The 24,097-nt window shown below is 39.4% G+C and overlaps 1 protein-coding gene across 3 annotated transcripts in view; it reads left to right on the top strand.

The window, feature by feature from the left end:
• Window positions 1-274: 274 nt before the first annotated feature.
• Window positions 275-24,097, top strand: part of tbc1d32 (TBC1 domain family, member 32) — a 244,798-nt gene continuing 220,975 nt past the window's right edge. The window contains exons 1-5 of one of the 3 annotated variants that reach the window (XM_048596589.1): window positions 403-478; window positions 10,364-10,484; window positions 13,181-13,339; window positions 18,213-18,374; window positions 19,322-19,499. In XM_048596589.1, the coding sequence (XP_048452546.1) occupies window positions 13,185-13,339; window positions 18,213-18,374; window positions 19,322-19,499 (495 nt within the window). In that variant the 5' untranslated portion in view covers window positions 403-478; window positions 10,364-10,484; window positions 13,181-13,184. Of the gene's footprint in view, window positions 479-10,363; window positions 10,485-13,180; window positions 13,340-18,212; window positions 18,375-19,321; window positions 19,500-24,097 lie in introns of all 3 variants that reach the window. The other 2 variants (XM_048596587.1, XM_048596588.1) reach the window with 2 other exon arrangements.

Here is a 24,097-nt window from a genome sequence, read left to right as displayed (position 1 = left end):
CAAACTATCGACTGATTCCTCCCAGTCACTGATATCAATTACCTAGCGGTTCGCACAAATTGGATTTACCTAACTAGTGATGCACATTTAGATAACAAACAAAGTTACCACTCCTGCTGTTACTATCGTTCAGGATATATGGTATTTAATCACCCGACTATTGATTTCTCCTTGATTGTATTAGTGACCAATTGTTCTTTAGTTTATTTATGCCGTAATAACAGCTGCCATTCGGCCGCTCAGCACCTCACGGCCGAGCTCGCGACACGGCGGTTGGAAAACACCAGCACCCGCCCCCAGGGCGGACACCTCAGTGACGGCAACCGCGGATGCGCCCAACAACGTTTTTACTAGCGCATGCGCACCTGTCCGGAAGCCGGTATCCGCGCGCATGCGGAGTGGTGTTGACTACGCGGTTTTTTTCAATGTTTACTTCGAGGACAGAAGGTAGAAGAAACTTTGTATAGTCTTTCCTGAAGTGAGTAGATGTTTGGGTGCAGTCCGCTGTGTTGTGCTTGACACTTGAGATGTGCGGCTTTAATTCTCTACTTTTTTTTATATGTCTTCAGTCACCTGGTACTTGGAAACCAGTGTGTTTGCTGTAATTGAGTGGTTGTGAAATGGTGTAGTGCCAACTCGGTGGCATTACTTTATTTCGTTTTTCAAAAAAGCTTATCTAATTGTACACATAAAAAAATTAACTTAACGCTTTATCTTGTGTTTTTTTCCTGGTGAATACACATTTGCCTATATTGATGCAGTTTTAACTTGAATGTAAACAATGCTTTGTACAGTTCATATCTGTGCTGATAATTCAGTGAAATCGATGGCTGACGATGTTGCCTGTCACCTGCAGGGAGATAGCTGGTTGTGTTCTCATCTGCTTTTGGGTTTTGAAATACCACCACCGTTTTAGTGACAGACTGAACAAACAATTAAATAAATGAGTATTGTTAACGTTTTTGACTTGATACAGACTTGCACTTGAGTCACGGTATATAAGTAGTCTGTTCACTGCATAAAGGGGAGAAGCAGCAATTTATTTAAAAAGAACATCACCGTCCCTCACCAGAATGATCTTTGTTCCTCCACTTATTACTTGTCTGTATCTCAGTAAGTATGTATAGCCTGCCCATCCTCTGAGGAGCTTTCTTCAACCCTGGTCTATTCTCTATTATGCATCCCCAGATTTTCATCAAACTTCACACTTTATCAAACCAACTATTGAAAGGCCTTATGCTCTAAAATACCCCTCCTTAAACTTCTACCTCTCTTTCCTCGCTTTAAATATTCCTCTTTCAACGAAGATTTTGGCCACCTGTCTTAATGTCTTTTCCTTATGTACTTTGTTTCAGTTCTTTTCCATAAAATTCATGTGAGCTACCATGGGACATTTTGTTATGTTGAAGGTGTCAAATAACATGCTTCATTTAAACAATCTTCTGTTTTAATTGAATTTTGGACAGCTTCCCTACTTATGCCAAGTGTCTATATGAAATAGTGTCGCTCAATTTTTGCAAGTTTTGTCAGTGTCAATATTTGTGGTACTGAGCACAAAGAGCAACATTTTTGGTTGTTCGAGATCAATCAACTCAGACCAAGGAATAATTGCAAGGGTTCCTCAGAGTTTGTTGGATAAACTCAGCAGGTCTGGCAGCGTCTGTGGAGTGAAAGTAGTTCTTGTTTTGTGTTCAGTGCCCCCTCATTGCACAATTTTAAACCAATTTAAAGTCCAATGGTAATATGGGAAAGTGGAGTTAAGGATTATCAAATCAACCTTCATGGGCTGAATGGCCTGCTCCTACATTTTATGATCTTATTATGGGATATTACTTCCACAATAACTTTGACGATGCTCTCCAGATACTCTTGAGGATATTTGGGGTGGCTCAGTGGTTAGCACTGCTGCCTCACAGCGTCAGGGACCTGGGTTCAAATTCAGCCTTGGGTGGCTGTCTATGTGGAGTTTGCACATTCTCCCCATGGACGCTCCAGTTTCCTCCTACAGTGCAAAGATGTGCAGGTTAGGTGGATTGGTAAATGCTAAATTGCCCATACTGTCCAGGGTTGTGTAGGCTGGCCATGAGAAATGTAGGGATAGGGGAGGGGGTGAGCCTGGGTGAGATGCTCTTTGGAAAGTTGGTGTGGACTTGTTGGGCAGAATGGCCTGTTTCCAAACTGTAGGGATTCTATATATTATGTGGTATTACAGCTATGCTAAATGGGATAGATGAGGTCAGAGCAAATCAAGCAGGCTGGATATCCCTGAGGTACTGTAATAGCAGAATTGTCCATTTGTTTAACTGCAGTGTGCAGCCTCGTTGCCCAGCATAGCTCTCATTCAACCAGCAGGAGGCAAGATAGGTAGAACAATTTTACAGATCCCAAATTAACTTATCCCTAGCTTCACATTTGAATTTGAAGACCATACTGTACTTCCGGGAGCTGAGGGTCAACCTTAGAGAAATGAGCAAAGCAGAAATCCAACGTGCCATCAAGATTCTGAAAAAGGACATGATGCCTGGGATCAATGAGACACTAACACAGTTGTTGAAACATGGCAAGAACACTGTAGTCAAGGATTGAGGAGGAACAGATGTTAATTGGAAGAATCAACAACGTGATGCCTCACACTCCTGTGGTGGGACGTACAGGTTGTTCATGTTCAAGATATAAGAGTTGTGTTGAGGAAGACAACCAGCACAACACAAGTCCAAGCACCTGTATGTTTACACTGATGTGGTCTTGATTCAATGTTGGCAATTTCTGATCTTTAAGAGGATTTACTATTACTTGATCAGGGCGAGTTAATAAACCACCAGTACCTGAATGATAGGTCTGTGTAAAAATTGTTCACACCAATTCTACCCTGTTAGGTATATGTATTCTGTTTGTATAATATTTGTATTTAAGGAAAAGGAGATACTGTATTGCAGTAATATATTATTGTTCGAATTAGTATATCATTGAATATGTATACAATTAAATTAAAATGCACTATCACCACATGAAATGATGTAATGTAGCATGGTGCAGAATTTAGAGCAGTACTGATCCTGATCATGTGTGTATGTTGAGCTGTACTATATCCCTGTAAATAATCTGTTATTCAACTTAAAAAGAAACAAAACTCTTGTAATCATTCACCAGGGTGTGTAAGCTAGTGTTGGAGGCCAGGAACATGACAGGCCTCAACAGATATTAATTATTGATTGCCTTCCACATCAACAGTATAGACCACTGGCTGCCCACTACCATTACACCAGAGAGGGGAAACTGTTCAATGGGAAGCCTGCTAGAGTCACTGGGAATCTGAAGCTAATTTCTACCAGCCTAATTCTGGCAAATTAGAATTGTGGCAAATCAGGAATTAGCTGACTATGTACAGGCAAAGGGGGAGATGTTATTCTAGGACATTGTTATAGTTTTTATTAATGTCTGATGTGGTACAGACTAAAGACTGAAGCCCTTTTAGTCAAAGGATCTTGAAGCTTGGGAAGTCAAAAATGGTGTCTTGTCACTACCCCCTTGATCACTTGTACACTAATAACAGTGATGGATCCTCTTTGTAGATGTATTGTGCTATTTTAAGAGGGTCTGTTTGTTGTTAACGAGAAGTTAATTAGTGTAAAAATTTTGATTTTTATTTGTTATGCTTCCCCTTTAGAACTGTTTACGCTAATTTCCCAGAAGGGGATAAAAACAGTAAATATTTTGAATGATACATATAGGTTTTATCTATCTTGTACACTTTGAATTGGCACTTCAGTGCATCCAGTCCATTTGTTTCCAAGTATTCCTAAGTATTTTATGTTTTTTTCCCTCTGGGGTTGTTCACTTTGTTCAAATTAAAAATGTAGAACCTGTTTAAAGTCAATATTCTCTTCTCCTAGGGCTCTACCAGCAATAGCCTCTATTACCTCATGAAATATTTGGTCAATATGCTTCAGTCCATTTGTCAGTTTTAACTAAGGAGTTGCAGCTGTAAGGACCTATGGGAGGTATCTTTCTCTGACTCCAAGTATGAGAGATTTAAAGAAAAATCACATGTTGATGTGATGGGGAGGGGATCTGTATTTGTACCACTGTCACTACCAACTGCCTCTTCTTTTAGAGTTTTATCTCATGGAAGGTAGGGGGCGGGGCTTGTGTGAGGTTGTGGTGGTGATCTCTATCCCGGTTCTAGTGGAAACCTTGGATCTTCACTGTCCCTGTATCCTCTTGTTGATTTTCGTTTGTGATCACAGGTAGAAAAAATATGCAGTTGACAATTTATAATAATTTTCTAAAAGTTTATTGAGTTTGTTAAGAAGCAGCAGTTTACATATAGTAATTATTTAATTAGACAAAGAAAGTATATAACTACGACAGATGTGAATGCTTCATTGATCTAGAAGCTATTTGACAGAGTGAAAGAGCAGCAGCAAGTGGTTTTGAAGTGGTGTAGAATCGTAGAACCCCTACAGTGTGGAAACAGGCCTTTTGGCCCAACAAGTCCACACCGACCCACAGAGCACCCCACCCAGACCCATTCCCCTATAAACCCACCTAATCTACACATCCCTGAGCACTGTGGGCAATTTAGCATGGCCAGTTGACCTACCCTGCACATCTTTGGACTGTGGGAGGAAAACGGAGCACCCGGAGGAAACCCATGCGTTGTGATGTCTTTGTTCAGTCTTTGTTCTTCTTTCAGGCTACTGTAGAGGAACTTCTGGTCTTCTCCCAAGAAGATTGTTGCTCATTCCCCAGATCCTCCCTCTCTATCTCCCCGCCTACCCCTGTTGATATATCTTGTTTTGGGGACTGGTAGCTTAGGCTATGTCAATCAATTGCTTGAATCCATTTGACAAATGACCATGGGACAGCTATTTATGACATTGGATGACCTGCCCCTTGCCCAAGTTTGTCTCATCCCTTCTGAGAACACAAACTCCTTATTTTGCAAAATGCTACGTTCATAATAGGGTAGTGCAGTTCCTGATAAATCTCTTCTTTATGCTTGTAGAAGGCTAGTTACTGCTACAACAGAATGATGTGACGTCTTCTGTACGTGAAAAATACTAAATAAGGAATGCTAAGAGAGCAGAGTTTTAAAGAGAACCCAAATTTCCAACACTCCTCAGTCTTGACCCTGTGGCCTTGTCTGTGATGACCCCACATACTACTAATTGGTCATTGTATGGTCAGCAATATTGCCCAAGCAAGTGCCAGAGGTCTAACTGGCTTTGCTTTTGAGGACAGCAATTATGCTATTATGCCTGAGGCTGTCTGATCTTTAACTAAACCTGTGATATTTGATTTGATTCATTATTGTCACATACCTAAGTACTGTGAAAAGTTTTGTTTTGAATGCAGTCCAGGCAGATCGCGACATATGAAGATCGTAGGGTGATTGAACAGAGCGAGGAATACAAAGTTATGGGTTCGTGAGCAAGATCAACATTAGATTTGAAATTTCAGAGGTCCATTCAGAAGTCTAATAACAACAGGGATGAAGCTGTCTTGAACCTGTTGGTATGTGTGTTTGGACTTTTGTATCTTCTGCCTGATGGAAGAATTTAGAAGAGATTATACTAGGGTGGGAAGGATCCTTGATGTTGCCTGCCTTTCCAAGGCATCGAGAAGTATAGATGGAGTCAATAAATGAAAGGTTGGCTTGCGTGATGCACTGGGCTGTGTTCACAACTTTCTGTAGTTTCTTAAGGTCCTGGGCAGAGCAGTTACCATTCCAAGCAGTAATGTATCCAGATAGAATGCTTTCTATGGGGCATCTATAAAAGTGCATTTTATGGATGGGGCATCTATAAAACTGACAATAAGGATACATGAACACCGACGGGCTACCAAGAAGCACGACTAATTCTCACAGGTCTCAATAAACACGGACAAAGAAGGACACAAATTGGACTGGGACAACACATTCATAATAACATAAGCCAAACAGAGACATGCCAGGGAATTTCTGGAAGCCTGGATTCCAATCGGAACTCCAACAACAAACACTTTGAACTGGACCCAGTATACAAATCACTGAAAAACAGAACTGCAAGTGATGCCAACCATCTCAGCAAACCAAGGTGTGGGAATAACAAGCGGGACTGAACACCAGTGCTTCACTGAAGGTGCACTGACAATATTACCTAGCAGGGTGACGAAACATCTGCAATCAAACACAGCAGCCTGGTGAACAAGTCTACAACCACATTCAAAACCAGAGCTACAAATCTTCTCAAAAACTTCAGTGATCTAACCTTGTTAACCAGCCTACCATGAAGAACCTTGTCAAAGGCCTTGCTGAAGTCCATAAAGACAATGTCTACTGCCCTGCCTTCATCTATGTTCTTTGTCACTTCTAACAACTCAATCATGTTAGTGAGACACCATTTCCCATGCAAAAAGTGTTCTGAGAAAGGGTCACCAGATCCGAAATGTTAACTCTGTTTTTTCCTTCACAGATGCTGCCAGACCTGCTGAGCTTTTCCAGCAACTTTGTTTTTGTTCCTAATCAGCCCTTGCCTTTCCAAATGCATGTGAATCCTGTTCCACAGAACCCCCTCCAACAACTTGCCCACTCTGACGTCAGGCTCACCGATGTATTGATCCTTGACTTTTCCTTGTAGCCTTTCTTAAATAATGACGGAATGAGCTACCAGAGGAAGTGGTGGAGGCTGGTACATTTACAACATTTAAAAGGCATCTGGATGAGTATATGAATAGAACGGGTTTAGAGGAATATGGGCCAAATGCTGGCAGATTCTTTATTCATTGATGAGATGAGGATATTGCTGGCTAGGCAGCATTTATTGCCCATCCCTAATTACCCAGAGGGCAGTTAAGAGTCAACCACATTGCTGTGGGTCTGGAATCGCACGTAGGTCAGACCAGATAAGGATACAGCTTCCTTCCCTAAAGGACATTAGTGAACCAGATGGGTTTTTCCTGACAGTCGACAATGGATTCACAGTCATCATTAGATTCTTAATTCCAGATATTTATTGAATTCAAATTCCACCATCTGCCATGCCGGGATTCGAATCGGGTCTCCACAATGTTATCTGGGTCTCTGGATTAACAGTCCAGTGTTAATACCACTGCCTCCCCATGTGGGACTAGGTTAATTTAGGATACCTGGTCAGCATGGACGGTTTGGACCAAAGGGTCTGTTTCCATGCTGTACAACCCTGTGACTCTATTAGCCAAGCTTCAGTCTTCCAGTACCACCACATTCATTGACAATGACACAGATATCTCATCAAGGAGTCCTGCAATCTCTTCCCTAGCTTCCCACAAAGTTCTGTGGAACGCCTGATCAGGCCCCAGGGATTTATCTACCTTGATATAATTTAAGACCTCCAACACCTCCTGTTCTGTAGCATGAACTCGCTTCAAGATATCACTATTTATTTCCCCAAATTCTCTATCTTTCATGTCCTTCTCCACAGTAAAAACTGACACAAAATATTCATTTAGTATTTCCCCATCTCCTGTGGTTCTACACATAGACTGTCCGGATGTTACTACTTTCGAGGACCTACTTTTTAACCTTTTGCCTAGTTTCCTATATTGTCTCTGCAGCACCTCATCCCTTTCCCTACCAATGTCATTGGTACCAACGTGATCTCTCTCCCCTTTCAGAATATTCTGCATCCTCTCTGAGACATCCTTGACCCTGGGAGGCAACACACCATCCTGATGTCTCGCTGACAGCCGCAGAAACGTCTGTCTGAGCCCCAGACTAGAGAGTTGCCTATTATGATTGAGTGCTTGGAACCTGACATACCCTTCATTACAATTGAGCCATTCGTGGTACCAGAAACCTGCATGTCAATGCTATACTCGCTTGAGAGGCCATTCCCGACCCACCAAACAGTATCCAAATGGCATACCTGTTTGAGATGGGGAAAGCCGTAGGAAACTCCTGCACTACCTGACTACCTGTTCCTACCATTCCTAGCGGTCAACCATCTACTTGACTGTATCTGCAGTTTCTCTACCTTACTGAAACTGCCGCCCATCATACTCCCTTGCTCTTGTTAACTCCTCATTGTCTGTAACTGCCACTCCAACCAATTCATGCGGTTCAATAGAATTCGTAACCAAACACACTTCCTGCAGTAATTGTCTTCGGGAACATTCAAATTCTCCCTGATCTCTAACATCTGATAGGAAGAGCACATCACCATACTAAACACCATTTCTACCCGTTTAACAATCTACAGACCCAGAAATTACCTAAAAACAAACATAACACACTTGGCTCAAAAATGCTGCATTAGCATAGTCTTACTTACCAAAAACACTGCCTGGGATAACTTAATATCAATTCTTAATATTAAAAGTCAATTGAGAGAGATCACAGTATAAACGCAAGAAAAAATGGCCTCATCTTACTTACTATTATAGATTTACAAAACTAATTAAGATTTGTAAGTTTTAAATTCAAACAGTTAGCTGATCAGCCTCAAAAGCCAAAGGTTCTTCTCCTGTAGTTTCAGGCAGTGAATTTTTATTATTTTGCTCTAAATCACTGGTACCTCCACAGTTGCACCTGAAGCTGGATATTAGACCTTCCAAGTCAGCTATGAAACTACACTGCTTGTTTGTCATTTCAGTTAAACCCAGGGCAGCTGTGCAATTTCTCAGCCTGACAGCTGTGAAACTGCTCTTGTTAGGTGCTTCATAAAAAGCCAGAATCCAAGCTTTCTGCAATTCCTCAGTCTCCGACCTTGCAACATGGTCACTCGCCTGAAATTCTCTTTCCTTCCCCCCTTTTTAAATATCTTTGTTTGTGATTTTTTTTAAAAAGTTCCAAAAACAGTACAAAGCTTGTAAAAAATAAACAGTAATTACTGCCCCATGGAAATGAGCAAATCCAGCTGAGCGCTGAAAAAAACCTCAAAACCAAGAGCTCTCCTCACCGCCACAATCCTTTCCCATCCATTTTTTTAAACCTAGCGAATTGTATTGAATGGTAATGTGTCTCTTCGGAAAGCGTATTGTGAATACACTTGGCATTGATGCCCAACTTTTCTACATAAAATGTTATGAACTGTGAGGAGGCTATTGATTAAATTTCAAGAAATCATAAGGGGTAATGGAATAGGCAGGCAGATGACAGATGAAATTTAATGCAGACAAGTGTGAAATAATTCATTTTGGTAGGAAGACTGAGGAGAGGCAATATAAAATGAAGAGTGCAATTCTAAAAAGGGCACAGAAGCAGCAGGACCTGTGGGTATATGTGTGCAAATTATTGTATGTGGTAGGACAGGTTAAGAAGATGGTCAGTACAGCGTGAGGGATTCTGGACTTGGCACATCAAGTATAAAAGCAGGCAAGTTTCTGTACTAAACTTGTATAAAACACTAGTTTTGCCTCAAATGGAGTATGTTGTCCAATTCTGTACCTTAGATTTTAGGAAAGACATGAGTGGCTTTATAGAAAATATTTGAGAGAGTGGTTCCAGAACTGAAGAATTTGAGTTGTGTAGGTTGGCGAAACTGGGCTTTCTCGTTGGGAAAGAAAAAGTTGAGTGGAGTTTTGATAGGTGTTTTCAAAATGATGAGCCATCTGAACAGAATGGATAGGGAGAAACAGTTCATATCGTTGGAAGGATTGAGAACCATGTACTGATAATTATATCATGTCATTCTTGTTTCTTATGTCATTTTCACAAAGTGGATAGTTAGGATCTTGTAGGCAGTGCTTGAGAGTGTGGTGGAGATAGATTCCCTTAGATTCAATTGAATCTGAGTCATTGAATAAAAACAATTATCTGCAGGGAAAAAGTAGGGAAATGGGAAATGGACCTAGGCAAGCTATATTTGCAGTGAATGGCTCTCATCTGTGCACAATGGTCTCTTTCTGTGCTATAATCATTGTATAATTATGCAATTTTGTATATAGTTAAAATCAAATCAAAGTTACTGGTGGGAAAAAACTTGAAAGTACAAAAACCAAAAAATGCATAATTTTTTTTGTGACTTTCTGTAACTGAGATAATATCTTTGATTCTCTGGTTTCAGTAATGGACATAATTGCAGGATTGCTTTTGAAGGCATAAGTTCCAGACTTGTCTATAATTTTTAATGCTGTCGCTCATCCCTCAAGGTTGTTCTGAATGTCAGCAAGTGTATGCATCCTTAAAATATTTGTGGTATATGTAACAATAGTGAATTTGTATCAGAGAAGATTTGTCCCTCACTTTTCAGAAAATGTAATCTTCCATCAGCCAGGAAAAAGCATGTTTTGAGGAAATATAACTTTACTCCCAAGAAGAAATTTGTTCATTTTTGGAATGTTTACAATGCGAATTATGAATCTACCTATCTAGTCTAAACCCTGTTTTCATCTTATTTAGAAAACACAGGGACTGACATTGCTGTCCCAGTTAACCTTGGCAAAAAGCAGAGCTGTTTTAAGAGTGGGAGGATGAAAGAAAAAAATGACAGTCTTGTCCAGTTGGGGTAAAATAAGCAAAGGTGAGATTTTAAGATCCACTGGAACACAATTCAGATCCATCCCACCCACAATTAGGTAGCACATGTTGTCTGAGTAGTCCAGAGTTTTGGCTATGGTGCATGCATGCTCCAGTGAATTGCACAGACACTATATTGTTAAGGGTGTTGTTGTATGCCCAATGAGTGCTTATCATAAGAACATACCATTGGTAATAGGTAACATCCATTAATTGATTAACTTGTTTGCTACCTTTTTTCTTGTGTGTTTAGTAACCGGAAAGACCCCCAACTAATACTATTTAACATCATCATTATGACTATCTGATCTCGCTCTCTTCTGAGAGTTTGAGCTCTTGACCACTGCAGATACATATTATCATTTTTATCTCCTCTGCTAATGCCTTCGCATCAGAATTGAAAAATCTTTGATCCTGCTGTCTTCCACGTTGTCACGTTTTTCCTGACTTTCTCTAGTCAGATCCTGTGTAGGCTGAGTTGCAGCATCTGCTCCAGCCACAATGCATTTCTTCTGAGAGTTGCAGGCTAGCTTTAAGTAGTACAAGCTAACCTCAACTACTACTTCTTGCATATTGAAGTTGTTTGGCTGCAGGTTGTGATCATATTAATTAATTGTCAGCCAAAGTCTCTGTTTTGTCTGCATAGGAAACAATGGGTTAGTCCTACATCACAATTCCTCTGCCTGTTTGTGGGAGCTATTGAATTTAGTCCCTCCTCGTGTTTTCTTTAAATTTTACTGCATCAAAAAATTATTTATTTGTCCTTTTTATATTGTAGTTATTAATCTAAAATTTGCTGGGTTAGTCAAAATGAAGTTAAATGAAGTGAGAAGTTTAAAAACATGTGAAGCCCGGTGAAGACCTATCAAGTTTTAGGGTATTTCTGTCCTTTGAAGGTGTGTATGTGTGAGTGGCTTGAGTGCTGTCACTCAGTAGTAATAGACTAACTGTCACAGAAGCTCTGGAAAAGACTGGAGTCCTTTTTAAAAACATGATGAATCAATGTAATTATGTGACTATCAGTGAAATTTGTAATTGCTATAAAAGTGTGCTGTGTAAATATATGGTTGATTGGGTGACATAAAGCATGAGCAAGCTAAAGCTGAGGTCAAAGTTTGTTACAAGCATAAGTCTCTTTCCTGGGAAATTCTAGTGAGTTAATTGATCAAACTGGACATGACTGACCTGTGAGATGGTTGCTTCTTTGTATAGAAAGAATATTAAAAAGGCTTGCCTCAGAACACAGTCAGCTAGCTGAGGATGGCAGTCATCTGACTAAGGCTGAAGGTGGGACTGATTAGGCTGATGACCTGTTCTAGTTTGATCCTTGGATAAGCTCATGAAATGAGGGTTCGCTTGTGATTGTAGGCATTGTATAGGTAAGATTTTTGCACTTTTAAGTGTATGTTGCTTTAATAAAGAAAATTGGATATATTCTATTGTCAGGATTGCCATGGGTTATTGAATAAACCAGATGAATTAGGTACAATGTGAATAAAAGTAGACATTATTTTAATTTGGAAGATTCTAGTGTTGACATACAGCCCATTCTCAGTTCAAAGCTGCTTAATTTGAATTATCTGACAGCACAAATAATTTTATCATTAAGTTTCTTATTTTGCTGTGTTATTTAGCATTAAGAATGCATAGCAGACAGTTATTCAGCCATTTGTCTGTACTGGTACTCAGAATGAATAATTCACTTGCTATTCCCCATATCCTGATTTTTTTTTTTCAGAGAATGATCTAGTTCCCTTTTTGTTTGAAAGTCTTAATTGACCCTGCCTCCACTAAACTTTTTGAGCGATATTTTCTAACTCCCCTTTACTTTAGATTGTATCGCTGCAGTTTTCCCAACCAGGTGAATCATCTCTAAATTCTCTGCATCAGATTTAATTTGTCTCTTGTCCACTCATTCTATCAATCTGTTGACATCCTTTTGAAGTTCGAGATAATCATCCTTTATAGAATCATAGAGGTCTACTGCACAGAAAAAGGTCTTTTGGCCCACTGTGTCTGCGCTGGTCAAAAACAACCACCTTTTTCTAATCCATTTTCCAGCACTTGGCCTGTTGCTTTATATGCCTTGGCAATGCAAGTGTACATCTAAATACTACTTCAGTGTTATGAGGGATTCTGCCTGTACCACCCTTACTGGCAGTGAGTTCCAGATTCCCACCACTTGCTGGTGCAAATGATTTTCTTCATCTCCTCTAAACCTCCTGTCCCTTACAGTAAGTTCATGACCTCGGTCATTGATCCCTCCATCAATGGAAAAAGTTTCTTCTCCTCTGCCCTACGTATGCCTCTCATAATTTTATACATTGCAAACATCCTTCCCTCAGTCTTCTCCTCTCAAAGGAAAACCATTTCGGCCTGTCAACTCATGGTTCACAATGTTCGGCTTCAGAGCTTCTACAATTTTTAAATTAGATCTAGGTCATTTTAATATTCATCAGGAAGAACAGGAGTCTTATCATATATCTTTGGAGAAATCCGTATAAAATGTCCTCCAAGCTGAAAAACAAGAAATGAGAAACAAAATAGTGACTGTCTTTCAGCCAATTTCGTATTCATGTTGTTAGTGCGGCTTTTGTTCATTTCCTTTATGTTACCTAACTTTTTCTCTATGCAAGGTCAATGAATGATCAATAATTTACTATTTTGTCACATTCTAATACTTTTCATTATAATTCACAGCAAAATGTCCCAGGTTCCTACCAAGGTTGAAGCAGAGCTTCAGCCTTTGCTTGGGCAACTGTTGAAGAGCATAAAAGAGAGAATTTCAGCAGCACCATCAGTTGAATGTGCAGAAGAGATCTTGCTACACTTGGAGGAAACAGATGAAAATTTTCACAAGTATGTTGAGAAAATTCTACAATTGGTTGATTTTAAAAACCAAATTAACGTAGAGGATGAATCTCAATTAAGAGACTTGGAAGTTGAATTCTAGCTCCACGTGGCATTTGCAACCTGGGTGGGTCAATGTTGATCTAGAATTCAAATTAAAAGAAATAATTGACTTCTTTCACATACTTGGGTATGTTTTCTGGTGAGGGGTCTCTAGTATAGAAGAGTTAATTTTGTTACTTACCTTTGCGAGTTGCACTCAACATGCCACTTGCACAAGAGTAAAATTACAAAGAAAATTAAAAGCACATTATCACAGAATATGGAAAAACAAAAAACTAAGTTTTATAAAAGAGATTTAGAGATAAAGGGAGAATCCTAGATTTACATAATGAAATAATAGAGAACATTTCATTTACTATTTGCACTGTCAAATGCTACTAGAGTGGCCAAACTGTAAAGGGTAACAATCCCTATCTATTTTGGAATTAAGTAATCCGATTACTAACTTCTTACAAAACACTTTTTATGACCAACTATCGGTGCAGGAGTTCCTCGGATTAGTGTCCTTGGCCAAACCTTCAGTGACCTGCTTTGTCAACGACCTTTCTTCAATTATAAGGTCAGAAGTGGGGATGCTCGCTGATGATTGCATGATGTTCAGTGCTATTTGCAACTCCTCAGTCCACGTCCAGACGTAACAAGAACGAGACGATATCCAGCTTCGGCTGACAAGTGACAAGTTTGAGTGCTAGGCAACGGACAACTCCGACGAGAGAATCTAACTTTTTTGACTTTTGGTGGCATTAAATTCACTGAATCCCCCACAGTCAGCATCCTGGGGATTACTATTGACCAGAAACTAAACTGGACTAGCTTTATAAATAGTGTGGCTACAACAGCAGGTCACATGCTAGGAATCCTGCTGTGAATGACTTCCAAAGCCTGTCCCTGTATACAAAGCACAGGTCACCAGGGTGATGGACTTGCCTGGATGCAGCGCCAGCAACACTCAAGAAACTTAACACCATCCAGGACAAAGTAGTCGGCTTGATTGGCACCAAAAGCAAAAACATTTACTCCTTCCATCACAAACACATACTGGCAACAGTGTTTACCATCTGTAAAATGCCCTGCAGAAATTCACCAAAGCGCCTTAGCCCCTTCCAAATGCATGATCATCGCCACCTAGAATGATGAGGGGGCTGCAGATACATGGAAATACCACCATCTGCAAGTTAATATCAATAGGTGACCTGACTTGAAAGATATATGGCTGCTGTAGAACTCTTCCTTAAAAGTATTATGGGTTCATCTACAGCATTTGGACATGAAGCATTTAAGAAGGCAGCTTACCACCACGTTCTCATGTCAATTAGGGATGGGGTTGATAAATGCTGGCCCAACCAATGTTGCTCACACCCCTTGATTGTATAATAATAATAAACAATACTTGTGTGTTCTAATTTTCTGCCTCTTCAACTGAATTGTAAGCACTTCATCCAGGATTTAATGCCATTTTAACCAATAATACTTTGTGCCTGATATTAATGTTCTTCATGAAGCAGCCATAATATTCCATTGGAGAAATATGCAACATATAATCGAGGAAAGCAGAACTTAGATTTGGAAAGTTTGTTCTCTGACATATCAGTGATGTCAGCTTTTAGCAAAATACAATGTTATTTTCAGAATGAAGATAACATAGTGTGGAGCTGGCGGAACACAGCAGGCTAGGCAGCATCAGAGGAGCAGGAAAGTTGACATTTCAGATTGGGACCCTTCAGAAGGCAGAAAGCAGACAGCAGGCTGCCTGGCCTGCTGTGTTCCTCCAGCTCCACACTGTGTTATCTCTGACTCCAGCATCGGCAGTTCTTACTATCTCTTATTTTCAGAATGTGTTTGATAAGGTACCGCATATTAGGCTAAATAATAAGATAAGATCCCATGGTGATGGAGGTAGAATATTTAGCATGGATAGAGGATTGACTAGCCAATAGAGGATAGAGGATTGACTAGCCATTAGAGGATAGAGATTTGGGGAAAGGGTGGTATTTTCACACTGGCAACCTGTAACTGTTAGTGTGTGACGGATCAGTGCTGGGGTCACAATTATTTACAATATATATGTTGGTGACTTTGAGGAAGAATATACCATAACCAAGTTTCTGGATGACTTAAAGATAAGTGACTAGGATGACGTAAAGAAATTGCAGAGCGATATAGGCAGATTAAGTGAGTAGGCAAAAATTTGGAGGTTTATAATATGAATTTATGCATTTTGGCAGAATCAATAGATAAACATTATTTAAATGGAGAAAAACTGCAGAAAGTGACAGGACAAAGAGGTTTGGGTGTCCTCGTCAATGAATCACTAAACAACTAGCATTCAAGTTCAGTGGGTAATAGGGAATCCAAATGGAATGTGACCTTTATTTCAAAAGGAATGAATTATTAAAGTAGGGCGATTTTGCTAAAACTGTAAAAAGCAGCAGACAGAGCATAGCTGGAGTATTGTGACCAATTTTTGGCCCTATCTAAAGAAAGATTAAACTGGCATCGGAGGCAGTCCAAAGAAGCTCACTAGATTAATAATACCAGATGTGGAAGAACAGTCATATGAGGAGAGGTTGAGTAGATTGGGTCAGTACTCACTGGAATATTGGAAAATGAGAGGCAACCTAATTGAAACATACAAGATTCTTTGAGGACTTGACAAGGTAGATGGGGAAAGACTGTTCTCCTTTGTGTGAATGTCCAGGATCAGAAGCATGATCTTTGAATAGGGGTGAAATAGCTCCACAAAGGGCAGTATCCTGTCACCAAGTCTCCCTTTATTTACAGTTGGAGAGTCCTTGACACTGATCCAGCTCCCTAAGAGCAAGCTCTGAGTGGACTAGATATTTGACGCACCTGTTTTGATCTGTTAGCCAGGGCTTCCTGATTGGGGCTGTAAATCTGCTCCAATCAGGGAACTCATCTTCTATGAGGTCTACCTGGCTGACCTCATTATAGTCACTACATCCCTTTCCCTTCGAAGACGTGTATAGGCTGTTTCTTTCAGCTTACCTTCAAAGCTTGGTTTGCTGTTATTGCCAGACCATTGGATGATGTATGTTATGGAGCTGTCCTTGTATGTTGACCTCCATTATGACCAGTTGACTGCTAAACCAGATGTTTATTTTGATTGGTTTTGATTTGGATGTTGCTAAACAATTTAACTGCTCCAAACCAGATGTAGGTGGACTTTCCAGGGTGTGCCCACTTCTAGATACCGGCCTATGAGTTCTCTTACTTAATTCAGGTCATGTGGGACTCTCTTGCTGTTTTGAGTCCATATACTGGCAACAATTACAATGCCTTGCCGGTCTGGATCCTGAAGAAAATTTTAACTGTTTGGCTGAGACTTGTCTTTGTTTTGAGGTTTTGCTGTGGGCTAACCTACAGTCTTTCTGTTCAGGATATGCCCTGACTGAGGCTAGGCAATTACCTTTACTCAAGTGTTGTTTCCCAAGTTTAGTGGGACTGGCTAGGGTGTCTGCTTCCATTGAAAGCAACTCATATGCTTTACTTGCTGCATTTTCCATTGATAAAGCTAGTTACAGTATCTGTTTGAAGTCCAGTTGGGCTTCAGCTATTGGGTGCTTTTGCATGGTTACGTCATCAATTCCACTCTCATCGCCACTGAAATAACTACACAGAGGCAGGTATCTTGTCTCCCTTTATCTATACATGTACAGTCCTTGACACTGATCCAGCTCCCTCAAAGCCAGCTCTCCGAGACTAGGATGTTTGGCTCTCCTATTCTTATCTGTCAGCCAAGGTTCCCTGATTGGGGCTATTAATCTGGTCCAATCGGGGAACTCATATTCCAGAAGGTCCACCTGGCTGACTTCATTACAATCGCTACAAAGGGTTGTACATTTAAGACACAGATGAGGAAGAATTTTTTTTTCTTTGAATGTACTAAATCTGTGAAATTCTTAACACAGGGCTGTTGAGGCTGGGTCATTACTTGTATTCAAGGCTAAGATGTAAAGACTTTAATCATTAAGTGAAACAAAGATTTTGAGAAAAAGACAGGGAGCAGACTCAATGGGCTGAATGGCCTACTTCTGCTTCTGTGCCTCATGGCCTTATTATGTAGTTCTTCTGTCAGAGAAACAACTGCATGAGTAGCAAACCAAAAGTAGTAGAAACCATAACCAATTTTAAATAATATTATAGAAAATATATATTACAGATTCAATTTTGACCAATGGCAGCTGAATTTGGTTGCTTAAAACTGGTACTAACGTGTTCACATAGCATATTTAAATTAATAATTTTAAAGTATTTTCCTTTATTCTCTATTCTCTACTGTATACCATTTTCACCATTTGACATTGGTTGGTGATATGTCTATCTCTTCAGGGTTTAGTGTTCGATTTTCAAAAGTTGCATTGTCCCTCAATTTTCGGCCCAACTCTCCGCAAATTCCACTAGGAGCCTCTGGAGCTTTCCAGTTCCTCTCTGACATCCCCTGTAAGATCAGTAGCTCATCATCTTATAATGCAAAGATATAAGACGGTGCTATTTTTGTGATGTCAACTTAATTCTGTTGCCTAATGTAAATCAATAGATTTTTTTCTTATGAGGTAGAACATCAGCTATGATCTGCCTGAGTAATGGAGCAGCCTCCAACAGCCAAATAGCCGACTTCTCCTATTTCTTATTTTGTGTTCCAGTTGACTCCATATTTTATAATCAGTGAATGACAGGTATTTCTGTCTGCTTTTTATAATGAAAATGTGATTGTATTTATTATAACTTATGATTATTGAAACAAAACTCAGTGAAAATCTTTAACTCATTCAGATCTTTAATTTCTGTGTTTTTTCAGTTATGAACTGGTGAAGTATCTACGAAACTATATAGACACTGCATTGGGCTCTGTGATTGAAGAGGAGACTGAGAAATGTACTTCTGCAGAGGGCCCATCTCTAGGTTCTGGTCAAGATACACTTGTTCAACAAGTTACAAGGAAAACTCGGGAATCTGAAGAGTAAGTTGTGTGTAGTATTCACCCTTTTTATTTACTCAAACTGGGCAAAAATAAGGTATGGGATTTAAGAGATTTTGATTACTTGGAAATCAGGGAATTCTATATGTAGACATTCTGAAGTTTCATTCCACAAAATGATATGAAAGTTTGCACACACTCTGCTTCTACATGTTGGGTTATTCTAGACATCCACAGGGACCTGTGCTGATTAGTCCAAAAGCAAAAGCAGAAACCTCTAAGTTTATGGAATGACTGGCTTCTACAGTGTGTAATTGGAGAATATAGAATTGAAGGTTCCCATGAAAAACCTGCAGTTACATGAATGAAACACCATGTTCTTTTTAACTGAGACTATAAGATTAAGCTCCAAATGCTCAATGCACATCATAATGCACAATAATATGGTGTTTACGGTAATACCTCACATCACAATTTGATAATGGCATTCATTGGAGAACGTGGTTTTATGAAATTTAATGATAGCGATGGAAATAACTTATAGCTTTGTACCTTCAGCCTTGACTGTAAGCAGGAGGTAATAGACAGGCTTCAAATTCCTCCACTCCATCACAGCACCTCTTCTGAGGATGCATTTACTAGCTATCCCACAGCTACCTATTAATGGTGTGTTCACTTGAGTGTGATGGATGGATCCCTTTGTGATCAGTTTATTTGTTTGATCTCCAGTGCCCGTCACTACTATCTCCTTCTGGGGCAAGGATGTTGCTGTATCTTAGGTTAATTTGTCATATACTTTCTAATTGCAGGTAGTTGTGTACCACTTGATTTGAATGGGGACTGCACGTATCAGCGTGATTTTTAAATTTACTCTTATTTCAAACTTGTGCTTTGTAAAATTACTAAGAGATAATTAAGTGCAATTTTACTAGTTTAAGAGCTAAAGTTCATTGCTTGGTGAACTGTTACCTTGTCATGCTTTGTTACAGATACAAGGAGATGATGCAATCTTTAAAAAGTACAATGATGATTGTAGTTGAATCTCTAATTAATAAATTTGAAGAAGATCAACTAAAGAAAGAAGAACAAAACAGAAAGAAAACACATGAGCAGCACACTAGTTACTGCATGGACAGTTGCTCTGACAGTGGATCCTCATTCAATCAGGTAAATAAATGCTTCTTAATCTAGGGTCTTTTCTTTCTGTTTGAAGTATTCCAATTGCTGACTGTTAACAGTCTGAGAATAAATAAATGATCACTGGTGAGTTATCGAGTGCAAGAGACTCTGGTGAGATCTGTTCCTCCCTAAACCTGACTAAAAAATATTTCGGTTCTGAGGAAGGGTCACCGGACCCGAAACGTTAACTCTGTTTTCTCCTCCACAGATGCTGCTAGACCTGCTGAGCTTTTCCAGCAACTTTGTTTTTGTTGTAAAAAATATTTAACCTGTCGAGCTTTGTTTAATTGTGTCAGGACAAACCAGTGATGAAATTTGGAATTATTCTGGTTTAAATATATACGTGGTATACTATAAATGCACAGACCTGCTAAGCAGTTAAAGAGAGATTTTATGTTTTAAAAAAATACTTAAATCCAGTCTTACCTAATTTTTATCATTTAAAGTTTTAAATGATATTACTTATCGCCTTCATCTCTCCGGATTAATTCTACCTTTTCTTGACTGAGTATACTAAAAAGGAGTCCACATCATTTGCTGTATGAGTAGCAATTAGCGGTACAAGTCCATTCAAGTGCAGGGGTCTCCACAAAAAGTTATAAAAATAAAACTGTTTCTTAAAAATATCTCCTCTTGCATGAAGTGAAATTTGTTTTTAACAAAAGATCTCTCTGTTTAGGCACATCAGTTTAATTTATCAGTGGGCTATATAAATTGTGATGTGTGAAATTTAAGCCTTGGTTTGAGGTGTGTTTGCTTTCAGGTGAATTATAATAAGTGATACAGGTGACTTCTTAGTGAACAGAAAATGGAACAGTTTACCCAGTTGATTAGGTGACTTGAGCAACATCATGCTAACAGTGTAGGTTTAATTTTTGTACCTGCTGAATCATTTGTCTGCAGGTTGCTAACCATGGCAAAGCTACGTGAAAGACCTGTTGAGGGGGACCTTTTGCATTCTATTCCCATTCCTGATAACTGGGTGGGTACGAGCCAGGAAGGATGACTCTGTCTCGTTTGCATGGCTTGTGGAGGAGAGGCGCTGCTACCTCTCGGGGGACTGCTATTGGGCAGCCATCAGAGAAAAAGTGGCAGCTCTGGCAGGCAGTCCTGGAGCCTGATAGTTTGGAGATCAATGGAGCAGACCTTGGACAACATTGTAGCACGTGGAGAAGTTGGAAGGAAGGGCTTGATGAGTAGCCCTAAGTCAGAGGGAGAGGAACATTGTATCAAAATGGCATCAACCAAGTCAGTACAATAAGCAACATTAGTACTGATTCAGGTGGGTTGTGTGAGTTAAGTATAGGGTCTGAATAGTTGCTCAGACGTAAGACTGTGTACTTAATAATTTTACTTTTCCTGGGTAACTATTTTATTTAATTTCATTGGAATCATCCAAAGCCTCTGATTTTAACTGAGACTTTTGGAAGATTCCAAGCATAGAGGACGTTCTTAGCAGAAAACTCAATTTTCCAAGCAGTTCCTTTTGAGTGTGCTATGTTTGGGCCCCTCCACGGATACCACGTGCAATTCCTATCTATGCTGTATTAACGACTGTTTAGTCAGCGGAAAGTCCGGGCCGTATATTCTCAGACATTTACAATACGAAAGGTAGTCATTTGGACCATTGTGTCTGCATCAATTGACAAAGATCTGACTACATTAATCCCATTTTCCAGCTTTTGGTCTATAACTATGGAAGCTATGGCAACCCAAGTGGATATCTAAATGTTACTGAAATGTTCCAAGAATTTCTGATTCAACCGCCCTTTTAGGCAGAGAGTTTCAAACTCTTGCCACCCTCTGAGTGAAAAAGATTCTCCCCAACTCCCCTCTTAGCCTTCTACATCTTACCTTAAATCTATGTCCTCTGTTATTGACCGTTCTACAAATGGATAAAGTGCCTTTCTGTCCAACGAATGTATCCTCCTCATAATCTTATACTTCTCATTCTTTGCTGCTCTAAGGGAAAATAAAATCTCATCCTATCCAATCATTTCTCTTAGCTCAGATTTTCAAGTCTAGGCAGTATTCTGGTAAATCTCTTCTGCACCATCTCTAGTGTAATCATACAATGTAGTGATGAGAACTGCACACAGTACTCGAGCTGTGGCCTAACCAGGATTTTATACAGTTCCAGCTTAATCTCCTTGCACTTGTATTGTGTGCCTTGGCTTTAAAAAAAGTTGAATATCCCGTGTGCTTTCTTAATCATTTTATTTGCCTGCGTTGCTACCTTCAGGGATCTGTGGAAAAGCACGATGATCCCCATGGACCTTCCAGGGCCCTACCATTCATTGTGTAATCCCTTGCCTTGTTTGCTCTTCTCAAGTACATTACCTCACACTTTTCCAGTTTAAACTTCATTTGCCATTACTTTGCCCAGCTGACCAGCCCTTTGATATCTTCTTACAGTTTGTGGCTATCCTCTTCGCTATTTGTCACACAATGTCATTTACGAACATCTTGATTGTACCCCCTACGTTTAAGTCCAAATCATTAAAGTATGCAACAAACAACAAGGACCCGACCATCAAGCCCTGCAGAACTCCACTAGAAATAGACTTCCAGTCACGGAAACGTTCTTCTACTTCCTGTCTATCCGGCAATTTTGGATCCAACGTGCCACTTTTTTGCTTGGATCCATGGGTTCTTACTTGACGAGTTTGCTAAGAGTGAATGTGACATGACAAGATCATTTTAAAATATAGCACAGCGGATTGTTTTGCTTTTGAATAGAAACATAGAATATGACATAATGGAATTTGTATAATGTAGATGTGTATCACTTTTGCAGGACACCAAAATTGCTGCTGGTTAACGGTACCAAGATGTTTTAATTTTGCCACAATTTTATTCTTGTTTCATTCAGAAAAACTAGTTAATTGCCTTTTTATGTTGTTACAGCAAGGATACTGTTTTCATCAGAATGTGTCAGGTTGTGTAAATATGGTTGGCTGCTTTGCACAAATAAATTTAACCAGTTTCTAATATAGCCCTTTCGACAGAGAATATCCTTTGCAACTTTTGGAATAATACACAGTACAATTATAACAGTGTGAAATACTCCATAACATTAAAAAATTATAATAAGACACAGTCTGGTAAGGCTAGTGAATTATTTTGAACTGAATTACATTATCACAATGTTGTTTTTAAAATACATTTTGTTTTTAGCTTATCCAAGTTTCTTTATTGTAAAAAGCCTACCACGTACGTGTGTGTTTAAAACATATTATAAAAATAGTAATCACATTGATTTAGCAAATACCCTGAGATATTTGTGGGCTACCAACCAACTACAGGCCAGTCAATTTAACCTATGTGGTGGGAAAGCTATGTGACACACTGCAAAAGATGATCAATCTTGGGTGAGGGGCATAGTTGGAAAGTGCAACATTTAACTGCCTGGCCCTAGCTGTCTGAAAAAGGGTGATGACATTTATAAACAAGGAGCCTGAGTAAATAATTCAGCCCCTTGAGCCTTCTCCGGTATTTAATATGATCATGGCTGATCTCATCTCGACCTCAACTCTGCTTTCTTTCCCTATTCCTCTTTACAAATTAAAAATCTGTCTATAGCCTCCTTACACTTATTTAGCGCTCCAGTGTCCATCGCACTCCGAGTTTGTGAATTCCACAGATTCCGTGCGGTCCGTCTTAAAATGTTAGGAGTACGAATGCTAGTTAGGCAGAATTTTCTAACTTCCTCTTAAATGTATATTTGCAGATTTCCTGAACTGCTGCTACTTCTATAACACAACTTCTAAAGAAAAAATTAGGAGGATACATGGTAGTTTTTTTTGCAAGATACAGAATGAAAAACTCTTCAGGATCACCTCGTCTCATCAGTCTGAAGCTTCTTAATTGACCTTTTCATAATCAAACCGAGGTTCTAATTTCCAGCAGTGTTGAAGAAATTTACTCCTACACATTAATAGTATAATAATACATCTAATTTGCATGATATAATGTGCTTGTCTTTTTATAAAACAGCATATCCTCTGCCCTCACTTTAACAGTGCTGGTAAAGGAAATTGTAAAATAGTGAACTCCTGGCTTTGGTTTCTGCCCATTTTGTCATGGCTATTTGTGAAGTTTTAAGTTTCTTGAGCCATCTTAACAGTTCTCATGAACTGTAGGGACACAGATATGAAATCTAATCTAGATATCTTTTTGTACAAAGAGCTGTACCTTGATTAGTTACAGAAGGCCTTGTGTCCATAAACTAATTCAAAGGGACAAACTGGTGATTTTGTTAGGTGATTCCCATTTGACAACAAGAGAAATGCCAACCTTTAGTCTCAATCATAGGGGTAATCATGACAGTATGCCCTAATCATCAGATGGTACTATTTTAAATTGTGTTGTGTCTGGAAGGGATAGACTGAGGGCTTTAGCTGTGTTGTACCCAGGCACCTCAACTTTCTGAAAAACTTTAAACATAAATTTGGTCCATTGGATCGTGATCAGTAATCTGGTGAAGAGCTAGGTTTACTTCTGCACCACCACTGGGGGAGGCATTGTCCTATTGGTATTATTGCTGGACAGTTAATCCAGAGATCCACATAACATCCTGGGGACCT

The sequence above is a fragment of the Rhincodon typus genome, chromosome 5, assembly GCF_021869965.1.
Source record: "Rhincodon typus isolate 14 chromosome 5, sRhiTyp1.1, whole genome shotgun sequence".
NCBI classification, from domain to species: domain Eukaryota; kingdom Metazoa; phylum Chordata; class Chondrichthyes; order Orectolobiformes; family Rhincodontidae; genus Rhincodon; species Rhincodon typus.
The sequence above is the reverse complement of the archived record's forward strand: the minus strand, read 5'-3'. Positions and strand labels throughout refer to the sequence as shown.